The sequence below is a fragment of the Aotus nancymaae genome, unplaced genomic scaffold (genome assembly GCF_030222135.1).
Source record: "Aotus nancymaae isolate 86718 unplaced genomic scaffold, 86718_ANA_hifiasm-v0.15.2.pri h1tg000002l, whole genome shotgun sequence".
Classification (NCBI taxonomy): Eukaryota; Metazoa; Chordata; class Mammalia; order Primates; family Aotidae; genus Aotus; species Aotus nancymaae.
The window spans coordinates 22,128,187-22,144,571 of record NW_026988413.1 but is presented as its reverse complement, the minus strand read 5'-3'; the positions used below and the strand labels follow the sequence as shown (position 1 = coordinate 22,144,571).

At 37.2% G+C, this 16,385-nt stretch overlaps 1 protein-coding gene and 1 long non-coding RNA gene across 2 annotated transcripts in view; one reads left to right on the top strand and one right to left on the bottom strand.

Annotated features, from left to right (window-relative positions):
* LOC105726333 (uncharacterized) overlaps nt 1-16,385 on the bottom strand; it is a 182,025-nt gene that overhangs the window by 127,035 nt on the left and 38,605 nt on the right. The gene's annotated exons all lie outside the window — the stretch shown is intronic.
* Nucleotides 1-16,385, top strand: part of AGBL3 (AGBL carboxypeptidase 3) — a 78,403-nt gene that overhangs the window by 27,208 nt on the left and 34,810 nt on the right. The window contains exon 5 of the mRNA XM_064373348.1: nt 15,305-15,443. Within this exon, the coding sequence (XP_064229418.1) occupies nt 15,305-15,443 (139 nt within the window). The remainder of the gene's footprint in view (nt 1-15,304; nt 15,444-16,385) is intronic.

Here is a 16,385-nt window from a genome sequence, read left to right as displayed (position 1 = left end):
GAATACTTCCCAGTGGCCTAGGCGCACTTCAGATCCCCCAGCACAGCCAGTGCTCGACCACAAGCATCCAGAAAGAGGCACAGGCCAGTCACAATGTCCCAGTTCTTTGGTATGCAGCTTGTGAGTGCTGAGTGTAGATCTGTGGCCAGCACTTGAGAAGGAGGAGCCCCCATTCGAGAACACTGAGAGAGGTGAGACATGCAAGCTCATGGGCCAGCAGAGGATCAGGGCACGCCTCCCTCCTGGGAAGGTTGTGACATGCATGGGAGCCCCACAACCTGGAACACCTAACACAAAAAAAACTCCACAGAAGTGGCACCACTGATTGGAGGGGACTCCCGCAAGGCTCAGGAGTAGACCTGATGATGACGGTCATCTCTCCACCTGCCTGCCACAGAGTGCTGTTTCAGATGTGCCTCCTAATACAAAAGAGCTCTATGGCTAAGAGCCTCTCTGCTGGCAGTTACTCTTAAGTGCCATCTACTGGTTCGTAGCACAAATTACAATACCAAAAATACTGCCGATATACATTCATTACCTGTAAAACCCAGGGTAAGAATCTATCCACAAATAAATATCCCATAAAGAGCTTTGGCCCTCTGAAAACACCCAGGAATGAAGCCAATTGACTATACTCAAACCACAGTTAAAAGAACACCAGCCTTCTCAGATGAGAAAGAATCAGCACAAGAAATAACTCAGGTAATTCAGAAAGTCCGAGTGTCCCTTTACCTCCAAATGAGCACACTAGCTCTCCGGCAATGGTTCTTAACCAGATTAAAATGACTGAAATGACAGACATAGGATTCAGAATCTGGATGGCAAGGAAGCTCAGTGAGATTCAGGAGAAAACTGAAACCCAATCTAGGAATTCAGTAAAATGATCCAAGAGCTGAAATATATAATAGCCATTTTGAGAAAAAAACAAACCGAACTGCTGGAATTGAAATATTCACTGCAGGAATTACATAACGCAGTTAGAAGCATTAACAGCAGAACAGACCAAGCTGAAGAAAGCTCTCAGAACTTGAAAACCAGTTGTTTGAATAAACTCAGACAAAAATGAAGAATTTTTTAATGATCAAAACCTCTGAGAAATATGGGATTATGTAAATATTCTAAAACTTTTAACCCATTGGCATTCTTGAGAGAGAAGGAGAGAGAGTAAGCAACTTGGGAAATGTATTTTAGGATATAGTTTACAAACATTTCCCCAATCTCACTAGGGAGGTTAACATGCAAATTCAAGAAATATAGAGAATCCTTACAAGGTACTCTACAAGACGATCACCCCAAAAGCACATAGAGAATCACCAAAGTCAACATGAATAAAAAATCTTCAAGGCAGCTAGAGTCACTCACAAAGGGAACACTATCAGGTCAGCAGTGAACCTTTCAGCAGAAACTTTACAAGCCAGAAGGGGGCCTATTTTCCACATCCCTAAAGAAGAATTCTAATCAAGAATTTCATATCCCATCACACTAAGCTTCCATAAGTGAGGGAGAAATAAAATCCTTCTCAAACAAGTAAGTGCTAAGGGAATTTGTTATCACCAGACCAGTCTTACAAGATGATGTGGAAATGAAAGAACAATACCTGCTACCATAAAAACATGCTTAACCATATAACCCACTGTAAAGCAACTACACCACCAAATCTACAGAGCAACCAGCTAATAACACAATTACAGGATTAAAATCTCACATATTAATACTAACACTGAATGTAAATGGTTTGAACACCCCACTTAAAAGGCATAGAACGGCAGACCAGATACAAAGACAAGACCCAACTGTTTGCAGTCTTCAACAGACCCATCTCATATGTAATAACAACAAGCTCAAAGTAAAGGGATGGAGAAAGATCTACCAGGCAAACAGAAAATAAAAAAGGCCAAGAATCACAATTTTTATATCAGATAAAACAGACTTTCGATCAACAATAATCAGGAAAAAGAAGGGTATTACATAAACAGTTCAATTAAACAAGAAGTATTAACTATCCTAAATATATACAAACCCAACATTGGAGCATCCAGTTTCATAAAAGTTCTTGACCTATAAAAAGACTTAGACACACAATAATAGTAGGAGACTTTAACACCCCACTGACAGTGTTAGATGATTGAGACAGGAAGCTAACAAAGAAATTCTAGACCTAAACTGGACACTTGATCAATTGGACCTAATAGAACACCCAACAACCACAGAATAGATATTCTTGTCATGTGCACATGGAACTTACTCTAAGATCAACCACATGCTTTGTCATAAAGACCCAATAAATTCAAAAAAATTGAAATCACACCAAGCACATTCTCATATCACAGTGCAATACAAATATAAATAAATAACAAGAAGACCTTTCAAAACTACTCAAATACATGAAAATTGAACAACTTGCTCCTTGCTGTTGAGTGAACAATGATATTAAGGAAAAATTTTAAAAATTATTTGAAATTCATGAAAATAGAGGCACAGCTGACCAAGATCTTTGGGATGCAACTAAAGCAGTATTAAGGGGAAAGTTTATAGCACTAAATGTCTTCATCAAGTAGTGAGAAAGGTCTCAAATTAACAATCTAACATTGCACATAGAGGAACTAGAAACAAAAGAAAAAACTAACCACAAAGATATCAGGAGAAAAGAAATAACTAAAATCAGAGAAGAATGGAATGAAATTGAAACACAAAAGTTCATACAAAAGATCAATGAAACTAAGAGTTGGTTTTTTGAAAGAATACACGAGATTGATAGACTGTTAGCTAGATTAACAAAGAAAAAAGAAAAGATCCAAATAAGCTCAATCAGAAATGACGAAGATGATATTACTATGTATTTCACAGAAATATAAAACCTTAACAGACCATAACAAGTTCCAAATTTAATTAGTAATTTTAAAAAACTACCAACCAAAACAAAAAAAAAAAAGCCCTGGACCAGATGGATTCATTGCCAAATTTTACCAAATTCTACCAGACACAAAAAGGAAGAAATGGTATGAATCCTACTGAAACTATTCCAAAAAGTCTAGGAGGAGGGGCTCTACCCTAACTCATTCTATGAATCCATCATCAGCCTAATACCCAAATCTGGCAGAGACACAGTGAAAAAGGAAAACTTTATGCCAATATCCTTGATGAACATAGACACAAAAATCCGTAAGAAAATACTAGTAAACCAAATCCAGCAACACATCAAAAACTTAACCACAATTAAGTAGGCTTCATTCCTGGGATGCAAGATTGGTTCAACATATACAAAACAATAAATGTGATTCACCACCTAAACAAAATTAAAAACAAAAACCATATTATCATGTCAATACATGCAGAAAAGTCTTTTGATAAAATTCAACATCCCTTAATGATAAAAACCCTCAACAAACTGAGCCTTGAAGGAACATACCTCAAAATAATAAGAACCATGTATTACAAACCCATAGCCAACACCATGCTGAATGGGCAAAAGCTGGAACTATTCTCCCTGAGAACTGGAATAAGACAAAGATGTCCACTGTCACCACCCCTATTCAACATAGTACTGGATCAAGTCAGATCAATCAGGCAACAGAAAGAAATAAAAGGCATCCAAACAGGAAAAGAAGAAATCAAGCTATCTCTCTTCATAGACAACATGGTTCCATATCTAGACAACTCTAACAACTCTGCCAAAATGCTCCTAGAACTGACAAATAAATCAGTAAAATTTCGGGATACAAAATCAATATACAAAATCAGCAGCATTTCTATACAGCATTTCTATACAGAATTTCTAAGATTCAAGCTGAAAGCCAAATCAAGAACACAGTCCCATTTATAATAGCTACAAACGAAAACTGAAATACCTAGGAATATGGCTAACCAAGAAGGTGAAAGAGCTCTACAAGGAGAACTACAAAACATTGCTGAAATAAATGAGAGATGACACAAATAAATTGAAAAACCTTCCATGTTCATGGATTAGAAGAGTCAATATCACTAAAATAGCCATACTACCCAAAGCAATTTACAGATTCAACACTGTTCCTGTCAAACTACCAATGTCATTTTTCACAGAATTAGAAAAAATTATTCTAAAGTTCATGTGAAACAAAAAAATAACCTGAAGAGCCAAAGCAATTTTTGGCGGGGTAGGGGGCGGGGGTGGGGGTTGAAAAATCAGAAGCATCACATCACCCAACATCAAACTATACTGTAAGTCTACAGTAACTAAACAGAATGATAGTGGTACAAAAACAGACATATAGAATAATGAAAGCGAATACAGAACCCAGAAATAAAACTATACCTACAACCACCTGATCTTCAATGAAGTCAACAAAAATGAACAATGGGGAAAGGACTCCCTATTCAATAAATGGTGCTAGGCTAATTGGCTAGCCATATGCAGAAGAAGGAAACTAGCTTTCACCATACACAAAAATAAACTCAAGACAGATTAAGTACATATATATAAGACCTCTGTATTAGCCTGTTCTCATGCTGCCAATAAAGACACACCCGAGACTAGGTAATTTATAAAGGAAAGAGGTTTAATTGACTCACAGTTCAGGATGGCTGAGGAGGCCTCAGGAAATTTATAATCATGACAGAAGGCAAAGGGGAAGCAAGGCACTTTCTTCACAAGGTGGCAGAAGGAGAAGTGCCGAGCAAAGGGGGAAAGCTCCTTATAAAACCATAGATCTTGTGAGAACTCACTCACTATCACAAAAACAGCATGAGGGAAACCGCCCTATGATTCAATTACCTTCCTCTGGGTCACCCACCATGACACTTGGGGATTATGGGAACTACAATTGAAGATGAGATTTGGATGGGGGCACAGCCAAACCATATTAACCTCAAACAATAAAATCCTAGAAGAAAACCTAGGAGATACGCTTCTCTACATTAGCATTAGCAAATAATTTATGGCTAAGTCCCCAAAAACAACTGTAACAAAAACAAAAATTGACAAGTAGGTCTTAATTAAACTAAAGAGCTTCTTCACAGCAAAAAAAAAAAAAACCCAAAAAAACAAAAAACAAACCATCAACAAATGCTGGCATGGCTGTGGAGAAAAGAAAATGCTTATACACTGGTGGTGGGAAAGTAAATTAGTTCAGCCATTGTCAAAAGCAGTTTAAAGATTTCTCAAATAACTTAAAACAGAACTATCATTCAACAATCCCACTATTGGTTATATGCCCAAAGGAAAATAAGTCATTCTGAGAAAAAGACACAAGCATATGTATGTTCATTGCAGCACTATTCACAATAGCAAAGACATGGAATCAATGTAGGTGCCCATCAATGGTGGATTGGATAAAGACAATGTACATATACACCATGGAATACTATGCAGCCATATATAAGAATGAAATGTCCTTTGCAGCAACATGGATGCAACATGCAGCTGGAGGGCATTATCCTGAGCAAACTAACACAGGAACAGAAAACCAAATACTGTATGCTCTCACTTATGAGTGGGAGCTAAACATTAAGTACACATAGACATAAAGATGGGTGCAAGAGACACTAGGGACTACTAGGTGGGGAAGGGAGGAAGGGGGTATGGGCAGAAACACTACCTATCAGATGCTATGCTCACTGCCTTGGTGATGGGATCATCCATATCCCAAACCTTGGCATCACACAATATATCTATTTAGCAAACCTAAACTCATACCCCCTGAAGCTAAAATACAAAAAGAGTGAAAAGAAATGAACAAAGCCTCCAAGAAATATGGGATTATGTGAAGAGACCTAATCTACATTTGAGAGGTGTACCTGAATGTGACGGAGAGAATGAATCCAAGCTGGAAAACACTCTTCAGGATATTATCCAGGAGAACTTCCCCATCCTAGCAAGGCAGGGCACCTTTCAAGTTCAGGAAATACAGAGAACACCACAAAGACATTCCTCAAGAAGAGTGACCCCAAGGCACATAATTGTCAGATTCACCAGGGTTGAAATGAAGGAAAAAAATGCTAAGGGCAGCCAGAGAGAAAGGTCGGGTTACCCACAAAGGGAAGCATAGCAGATCTCTCAGCAGAAACCCTACAAGCCAGAAGAGAGTAGGGGCCAATATTCAACATCCTTAAAGAAAAGAACTTTCAACCTAGAATTTCATACCCAACCAAATTAGGCTTCATAAGCAAAGGAGAAATAAAATTCTTTACAAATAAGCAATTGCTGAGAGATTTTGTCACCACCAGGCCTGCCTTACAAGAGCTCCTGAAAGAAGCACTAAAGAAGGAAAGGAACAACCAGTACCAGCCACTCCAAAAACGTACCAAATGGTAAAGACCATTGACAAAATGAAGAAAATGCTTCAACTAACGGGCAAAACATCCAGCTAGCATCAAAATGGCAGGATCAAATTCACACAAAACAATATTAGCCCTAAATATAAATGGGCTAAATGCCCCAGTCAAAGGACACAGACTGGCAAATTGGATAAAAAGTCAAGACCCATCGGTGTGCCATATTTAGGAAACCCATCTCACTTGCAAGGACACAAATAGGCTAAAATTAAAGGGATGGAGGAAGATTTATCAAGCAAATGGAGAGCAAAAAACAGCAGGAATTGCAATCCTCGTCTCTGATAAAATGGACTTTAAACCAACAAAGATCAAAAGAGACAAAGAAGGGCATTACATAATGGTAAAAGGATCACTGCAACAAGAAGAGCTAACAATCCTAAATATATATGCACCCAACACAGGAGCAGCTAGATACATAAAGCAAGTTCTTAATGACCTACAAAGAGACTTAGACTCCCACACAATAATAGTGGGAGACTTTAACACTCCACTGTCAACATTAGACACATCAATGAGACAAAAAATTAACAAGGATATCCAGGACTTGAACTCAGATCTGTACAAAGCAGACCTAATAGACATCTATAGAAATCTCCACCCCAAATCCACAGAATATACATTCTTCTCAGCACCACATTGCATCTACTCTAAAACTGACCACATAATTGGAAGTAAATCACTCCTCAGCAAATGCAAAACAATGGAAATCATAACAGTCTCGAAGACCACAGGGCAATCAAATTAGAACTCAGAATTAAGAAGCTAACTCAGAACTGCACAACTTCATGGAAACTGAACAACTGGCTCCTGAATGTCCACTGCATAAACAATGAAATGAAGGCAGAAATAAAGATGTTCTTCAAAACCAATGAGAACGAAGACACAACATACCAGAATCTCTGGGACACATTTAAAGCAGTGTCTAGAGGGAAATTTATAGCAATGAATGCCCACATGAGAAGCGAGGAAAGATCTAAAATCAACACCCTATCATCAAAATTAAAAGAGCTGGAGGAGCAAGATCAAAAAGACTTAAAAGCTAGCAGAAGATAAGAAATAACTAAGATCAAAGCAGAACTGAAGGAGATAGAGACATTAAAAACCCTGAAAAAAATCAGTAAATCCAGGAGCTGGATTTTTGAAAAGATCAACAAAATAGACCGCTATACAGATTAATAAAAAAGAAAAGAGAGAAGAACCAAATAGACACAATAAAAAATGATGGAAGGGATATCACCACCTATTCCACAGAAATACAATCTACCCTCAGAGATTACTATAAACAACTCTATGCACATAAACCAGTAAACCTGGAAGAAATGGATAAATTCCTGGACACTTGCACCCTCCCAAGCCTAAACCAGGAAGAAGTTGAAACCTTCAAAAGACCAATATCAAGGGCTAAAGTTGAGGCAGCAATTAATAGCCTATCAACCAAAAAAAGTCCAGGTCCAGATGGGTTCACAGCTGAATTCTACCAGACATACAAAGAGGAGCTGGTACCATTCCTTCTGAAACTATTCCAAACAATCCAAAAAGAGGGAATCCTTCCTAAATCATTTCATGAGACCAACATCATCCTGATACCAAAACCCAGCAGAGGCTCAACAAGAAAAGAAAACATCAGGCTGATTTCCACGATGAACATAGATGCAAAAATCTTCAATAAAATGCTGGCAAACTGACTGCAACAGCACATCAAAAAGCTTATCCATCACAATCAAGTAGGCTTCATCCTGGGGATGCAAGGCTGGTTCAATATATGCAAATCTATAATTGTAATCCACCACATAAAGAAAACCAAAGACAAAAACCACATGATTATCTCAATAGTTGCAGAGAAGGCCTTCAACAAAATTCAACAGACCTTTATGCTAAAAACTCTCAATAAACTAGGTATCGAAGAAACGTATCTCAAAATAATAAAAGCTATTTATGACAAACCTACAGCCAATATCATAGTGAATGGGCAAAAACTGGAAACATTCCCTTTGAAATCTGGCACTAGACAAGGATGCCCTCTCTCACCACTCCTATTCAATATAGTATTGGAAGTTCTAGCCAAAGTAATTAGGCAAGAAAAAAAAAAATAAAGGGTATTCAATTAGGAAAAGAGGAAGTCAAATTGTCTCTATTTGCAGATGACATGATTGTATATTTAGAAGAACCTATCATTTCAGCCCAAAACCTCCTTAAACTGATAAGTAATTTCAGCAAAGTCTCAGGATACAAAATCAGTGTGCAGAAATCACAAGCATTCATATACACCAATAACAGACTAACAGAGAGCCAAATCATGAGTGAACTCCCATTCAAAATTGCTACAAAGAGAATACCTAGGAATATAAAGGATGTAAAGGACTTCTTCAAGGAGACTACAAACCACTGCTCAAGGAAATAAGAGAGGACAGAAACAGATGGAAAAACATTCCATGCTCATGGTTATGAAGAATCAATATCGTGAAAATGGCCATATTGCCCCAAGTAATTTATAAATTCAATGCTATCCTCATCAAGCTACCAATGACCTTCTTCACAGAACTGGAAAAAAACCACCTTAAACTTCATATGGAAACAAAAGAGAGCCCGCATAGCCAAGACAATCCTAAGCAAAAAGAACAAAGCTGGAGGCATCACGCTACCTGACTTCATACTATACTACAAGGCTACAGTAATCAAAACAGCATGGCACTGGTACCAAAACAGAGATATAGACCAATGGAACAGAACAGAGGCCTCGGAGGCAATGCCACACATCTACAACCATCTGATCTTTGACAAACCTGACAAAAACAAGCAATGGGGAATGGATTCCTGTTTAATAAATGGTGTTGGAAAAACTGGCTAGCCATGTGCAGAAAGCAGAAACTGGACCCCTTTCTGACACCTTACACTAAAATTAACTCCAGATGGATTAAAGACTTAATCATCAGACCTAACACCATAAAAACCCTAGAAGAAAACCTAGACAAAACCATTCAGGACATAGGCATAGGCAAGGACTTCATGACTAAAACACCAAAAGCATTGGCAACAAGTCAAAATAGACAAATGGGATCTAATTAAACTCCAGAGCTTCTGTACAGCAAAAGAAACTATCATTAGAGTGAACTGGCAAGCAACAGAATGGGAAAAAAATTTTGCAATCTATCCAACTGACAAAGGGATAATATCCAGAATCTACAAAGGACTAAAACAGATTTATAAGAAACAAACAAACAAATCCATCCAAAAGTGGGTGAAGGATATGAACAGACACTTTTCAAAAGAAGACATATATGAGGCCAAAAAACTTATGAAAAAATGCTCATCATCACTGGTTATTAGAGAGATGCAAATCAAAACCACATTGAGATACCACATCATACCAGTTAGAATGGTGATCATTAAAAAATCAGGAGACAACAGATGCTGGAGAGGATGTGGAGAAATAGGAACACTTTTACACTGTTGGTGGGAGCGTAAATTAGTTCAAGCATTGTGGAAGACAGTGTGGTGCTTCCTCAATGACCTAGACCCAGCAACCCCATTACTGGGTATATACCCAAAGGATTATAAATCATTCTATTTTAAAGACACATGCACACATATGTTCACTGTGGCACTGTTTACAATAGCAAAGACCTGGAATCAACCCAAATGCCTATCGACGATAGACCGGCCAAGAAAATGTGGCATATATACACCATGGAATACTATGCAGCCATAAAAAATGATGAGTTTGTGTCCTTTGTAGGGACATGGATGAATCTGGAAACCATCATTCTCAGCAAACTGACACAAGAATAGAAAACCAAACACCGCATGTTCTCACTCATAAGCGGGTATTGAACAATGAGAACACATGGACACAGGGAGGGGAGCATCACACACTGGGGTCTCTTCAGGGGGGCCGGGGAGGGACAGCGGCAGGGTGGGGAGGTTGGGGAGGGATAACATGGGGAGAAATGCCAGATATAGGTGACGAGGAGATGGAGGCGACAAACCACATTGCCATGTATGTACCTATGCAACAATCTTGCATGATCTGCACATGTACCCCAGAACCTAAAGTACAATAAAAAGGAAAAAAGAGATAAATAAAGATAAAATGCAAAAAATAATAATTTATTGCTAAAAAAATTCTAATGATCATCTAAGCCTTCAGCAATTCATGTTCTTTTTGCTTGGTAGAAGATTTTGTCTCAGTGTTAATGGCTGCTGACTGATCAGGGTGGTGGTTGCTGAAGGTAGAGTGGCTTTGACAATTTGTGACATCAATTGATTCTTCATGAAAGATTTCTCTGTAGTATGTGATGCTGTTTGATAGCATTTTACCCACAGTAAAACTTCTTCCAAATGGAAGTCAGTCTTAATAAATCCTTAGTTTATAACTAAGTTTATGAAATATTCTAAATCCTTTGTTGTCATTTCGACAATCTTCACAGCATCTTTACCAGTAATAAATTTCATGTCAAGAAACCACTTTTTTTGCTCATCCATAAGAAACAACTCCTCATTCATTCAAGCTTTATTATGGAATTGAAGCAATTCAGTAATATCTTCAGGCTTCACTTCGAATTCTAATTCTCTAGCTGTTTCCACCAGATCTGCAGTTACTTCCTCCAGTGAAGTTGTGTAGCCCTCAGTTATCCATAAGCAGCAAAATCAGCTTCTCCTAAACTTCTGTTAATACTTGCATTTTTGCCTCCCCCCATGAATCACTAATGTTCTGAATGGCTTCTAGAATGGAAAATGCTTATTATTTATAATAATAAGCAATTACTATTTATAATAATACTGGTATTATATAAATTAATAAATAATAATTGGTGTTACCAATTATTATTTATAATAATACTGGTATTATTCCTCCCATGAATCACTAATGTTCTGAATGGCTTCTAGAATGGAAAATGCTTTCCAGAAGGTTTCCAATTTACTTTGCCCAGATCCATCAGATGAATTACTATCTAGGCCAGCTATAGCCTTACAAAATCTATTTCTTAAACAAGAATACTTGAGAGTTGAAATTACTTTTTGATCCATGGGCTGCAGAGTGGTTTTGTTAACCGGCATGAAAACAAGGTTAGTCTCCTAGGCATCTCCATCAGAGCTCTTGGGTGACTAGGTGTATTGTCAATAAGTGGTAATATTTTGAAAGGAATCTTTTTTCTGAGAAGTCAGTCTCAATAATGGGCTTAAAATAGTAAGCCATGCTACAAACAGATGTGGTATCAACTAGGTTTTGTTGTTTTGTTTATAGAGCACAGGTAGAATAGAATTAGCATAATTCTTAAGGGCCCTAGGATTTTCAGAATGGTAAATGAGCATTGGCTTCCACTTAAAATCACCAGCTGCATTAGCCAGTAAGAGGAGAGTCAGTCTGTCTTTGAAGTTCTGAAGCAGGGCATTGACTTCTCTTCTCTAGCTAGGAAAGTCCTAGATATCATTTTCTTCCAATAGAAGGCTGTTTTGTCTACATTTAAAAGCTGTTGTTTAGTGAAAGTGAAACCACGTTCATCAACTATGTTAGCTACATCTGGATAACTTGCTGAAGTTTCTGCATCATGCTGCTTAAGCTTGTGCATTCATGTTATTAATGTGGCTTCTTTACTTAAACCTCATGAAGCAACCTCTGCTAGCTTCAAACTTTCTTCTGCAGCTTCCTTACCTGTCTCTGTCCTCACAGAATTGAAGAGAATTAGGGCCTTCCTCTGGATTCAGCTTTGGCTTAAAGGAATGTTATGGCTAGTTTGATCCAGACCACCAAACTTTCTCCATATCAACAATAAGACTGTCTTCTTATCATCTGTATGTTCACTGGAGTAGCACTTTTAGTTTTCTTCAAGAATTTTTTCTTTGCATTCACAACCTGGTTAACTAAAACAAAAGGCCTAGCTTTTGGCCTTTCTTAGCTTTTGACATGCCTTCCTCACTAAGATTAATCATTTTTGGCTTTTGATTTTGAGAGAGATGTGTGACTCTCCACTTGAACATATGGAGGCCATTGTAGGATAATTAATCGTCTAATTTCAATACTGTTGTATCTCAGGGAATAGGGAGGCCCATGAAGAGGGAAACAGATGGGGGACTGGGTGGTGGTGGAGTAGTCAGAACACACACAGCAATTAAGTTCACCATTTTATATGGCTGCAGTTCGTGGTGGCCCAAAACAATTACAACAGTAACATCAAAGATCACTCCTAACAGATATCATAATAATGAAAAAGTTTTAAATGTTGTGAGAATTACCAAAATTTGACACAGAGACACAAAGTGAGCACATGTCGGAAAAACGGTGCTGACAGACTTGCTCAACACAATCCATTAATTTGTAAAAAAAAAAACAAAACAAAAAAAAAACGAGTATTTGTGAAGCACCATAAAGCAAAGCACAATTACACAAGGTATGCCTGTATCACTGTTTCTGATACAGATGTTCTTCAGTTAGGGTTACCCCTCAATAAACCAATTTTAAGCTGAAAAATATCGTAAGTCAAAGGTATAGTTTCAACTTATGATATTTTTAGTTCATGATGGATTTATTTGGGTATAACTTCATTGTAAGTCAAGGAGGGTACTGAATGCATATCACTTTTACACCACTGTAAAGCTGAAAAATCGTTAAGTCAAACCATCATAATTAGAAGACCATCTGTATGTAATGTGTCTTTTTCTCTCTGGCTGTCTTCAGCAATTCGACTACGGTGTGTCTAGATTTGGTTATCTTAGTATTTATCCTGCTTGGAGTTTGCTGAACTTCTTCTTAGATCCATAGGTAAGTTGGGGTTTTGCACCAAAATTTGAGAAAATTTCAGCCATTATTTCTTCACATATTTTTTCATACCATTGTTTCTTTCATGTTTTTTAGAATTCCAATTGCACATATGTTGGATTTCTAGATACGTCCCCACGTGTCAGTGGATATTTGTCCATTTTTTCCGTCTTTCAGTTTGGACAATTTATATTTGTTTTCAAGTTCACTGATTAATACTTTTGCAAGCTTTAACCTTTTTTTCCTTTTAAAAAATTTCAATTATAAATTGGCAAATTATAGTTGTATATACTCATGGCATACAAAATGATTGTATGATTTATTAATATAGTGTGGAATAATGAAATCTTCAGCCCATTTGTAAATCTTTCAGTTATTGTAGTTTTATTTCTAGAATTTTCATTTGGTTCTTTTTAGTTTCATTTTCTTTTTTGAGATTACTTATCTGTTTTCTCATGATCTCTTACCTTTTCATTTTTGTCTTTGAATATATATTCAAAGTCCTTCTCTGTTAATTCCAACATTGCATTATCTTGGAGCCTGCTGAATTTTGTATGTATTCATGATCACATTTTCCTGCTTCTCTGAATGCTTTCTGTTTTCATCACATGCAGAACATTGTAAAAGATATGTTTTAAGGAATCTGTATTATGTCCTTTTATTTATTTTTTATTTATTTTATTATTTTTTTTTTTAGATGGAGTCTCACTCTGTCACCTAGGCTAGAGTATAGTGGCACAATCTCAGCTCACTGAAATCTCCACCTCCTGGGTTCAAGCAATTTTCTTGCCTCAGCCTCCTGAGTAGCTGGTACTACAGGCACGCACCACCGCACCGGCTAATTTTTGTATTTTTAGTAGAGATGGGTTTTCACCATGTTAGTCAGGTTGGTCTCAAACTCTTGACCTCAGGTGATCCACCCTCCTTGGCCTCCCAAAGTGCTAGGATTACAGGCATGAGCCACTGTAGCCGGCCTGTATTATGTTCTTTTAAACATTATGTTGAATTTTGTTCTAGCAGGCAATTAAATTGCTGGCAGATCATTTTGTTTCTCTCAGGCTTGCTTTTATTTTGTATAAGGGCAGGTCTGTTTTCATTTTATCCTTAGTCCTAGGTCATGGCCTTTACTCTTGAATATGGTCTTTGTGCCTAAGATGCAGGCTTTCTGGAGTCACAGTTGAATGCCTAAGGTATTCCATAAAATCTTTCCACTCTGGATAAGTTGGAATGCTAATATATCCCAGCAATGTATGTCCTCTGGCATCTCAGCATGCAGTAGTGCTCCCTCCTATCTTTCTTAGTCTCATCTTTTGACTGTGTAGCCAAACCCTCATCCAAAGACTGGGAAACCACTATATAGACTGTTGAGGTTTTCCCTCTATGTAGCTTTCTTCTCCCTGGTGCTCTGACCCACAAATTTCAGCAGCCCCAAGCAACAGTCTTTCCTCTTCAGCTCAAGACTGTCATGCTGTTCTAAAATGCCACCTTTCTAGGCTGTAGTCCAGTAAATACCCCTACGCGGAAAGCCAGGGCTAAACATGGGTTCACTTCATGTATTGATCTTCTATCAAAGATCCTACCATAGTTGTTCTACATGTTGTCCAAATGCATGAAAACAGCTCATATTTTTTATCCAATTTTATAGTAATTTATGGTGAAAGGGCAAGTTCGGAACCAATTACTTCATCATGACCAGAAGTGGAGCATATTTTTTTTTTTTTGAGACAGAGTCTCACTCTGTCACACAGAGTGGAGTGCGGTGACGTGATCTCTGCTCACTTCAACCTCTGCCTCCCAGGTTCAAGCAATTCTCCTGCCTCAGTCTCCTGAGTAGCTAGAACTACAGGCACATGCCACCACACCTGGCTAAGTTTTTTCTTTTTTAAAATATTTTTATAGAGACAAGGTTTCACCATGTTGCCCCGGGTGATCTTGAACTCCTGAGCTCAGGCAATCTGCCTGCCTTGGCCTCTCAAAGTGCTAGGATTAGAGACGTGAGCCACTGCACATGGCCAAATGAGTATTTTTTATGTAAGAAATATACAAATTTATTTTAGGCATAGTTTTCCTAGTCTAAATAGTCTTAGACTTTTTAATTTCAACATGTCTATATAAATTAGCGTCAAGTTACTTTAAAATTTACAATCCTTATACTTGTACTATTGCTCCAAACTGTGCAGAATAGCCTTCTTACTTTAGGTATGTTTTGACATCTTTATGATCTTCTTCTCTCATCAGCTTACAAAGAGCCCTGTTTTGTGTATTCCCGAGTTGGGGGTAACCGAACACCTTTGAAGCAACCTTTGGATTATTATGACAATACTTTGATGTTTGAAGCAAGGTTTGAGAGTGGTAGTCTACAGAAGGTAGTCAAAGTGTAGGTTATAGTTATTTTTATTTGAGGAACTAGACTATCAGCTATTTATTTTCTATATCAAGTACATTAAAGTTCTTATTATCCATTATTAAACTAATTCCTTGAATTAGTTTATAGATACTATTAATAATTAGAGATTATCGTGGAGGAGGGAAGTATAAAAGATTCTGAGTTCAAATAATTTTGAGAACTATAAGGTAAAGTTAAGAAGGCTTCTGTACTGTACATTTTCAATATGGCAATATGAATTGTCACACACACACAGTGCTTCTCAAACTTTGTATTGAAATAGTTCTTAGGATGAATGTTCCATAGACTATCCCAAGGGCATTATTTTATTTTAAAAAATTATGGAAATCTTGAAACATACACTCAAGTACAGAGAACAATACAATTCTACAGTCACTGACACATACCTATCACCTAGACTCAACAGCTATCAAGGTTTTGCAACATATATTTTACCTATTCCTAGGTCATTATTTATAACTGTACACATACAGATTACATACTAAGTGCAGAGTGCTGATGGAATAGAAAGTTACGTGGCAGAAAAAAATAGTCAAGGCTAACCAGGTAATATTATTATCTATATAAATAACATTCCAGTGAAATTAATATTTTTGCCTTGATTTAAGCATCTCCAGTGTCCTCAAATAGTTCAAATTATGTAATCTACGTGATCATCTTAATTTATATGTTTTAAAATCTCTCAGTGATAGTTATTTTATATCCCTAGAGTTAGACTCTAATAGATGCATATGTCTGAAGTGAAAAAAGAAATGTTGGACTTTGCTTCAGTTTCAGTAACTCTTTAATCATTTTTTTATATAGAAAATATAATTAGGTTGGAATATATAAACTTTTATCAAGTATCTGTGTTTTTATATGCTCTCTTGAATTACGATGGAATACAAAGGCTTTAGAATTAGCATAGAAGCA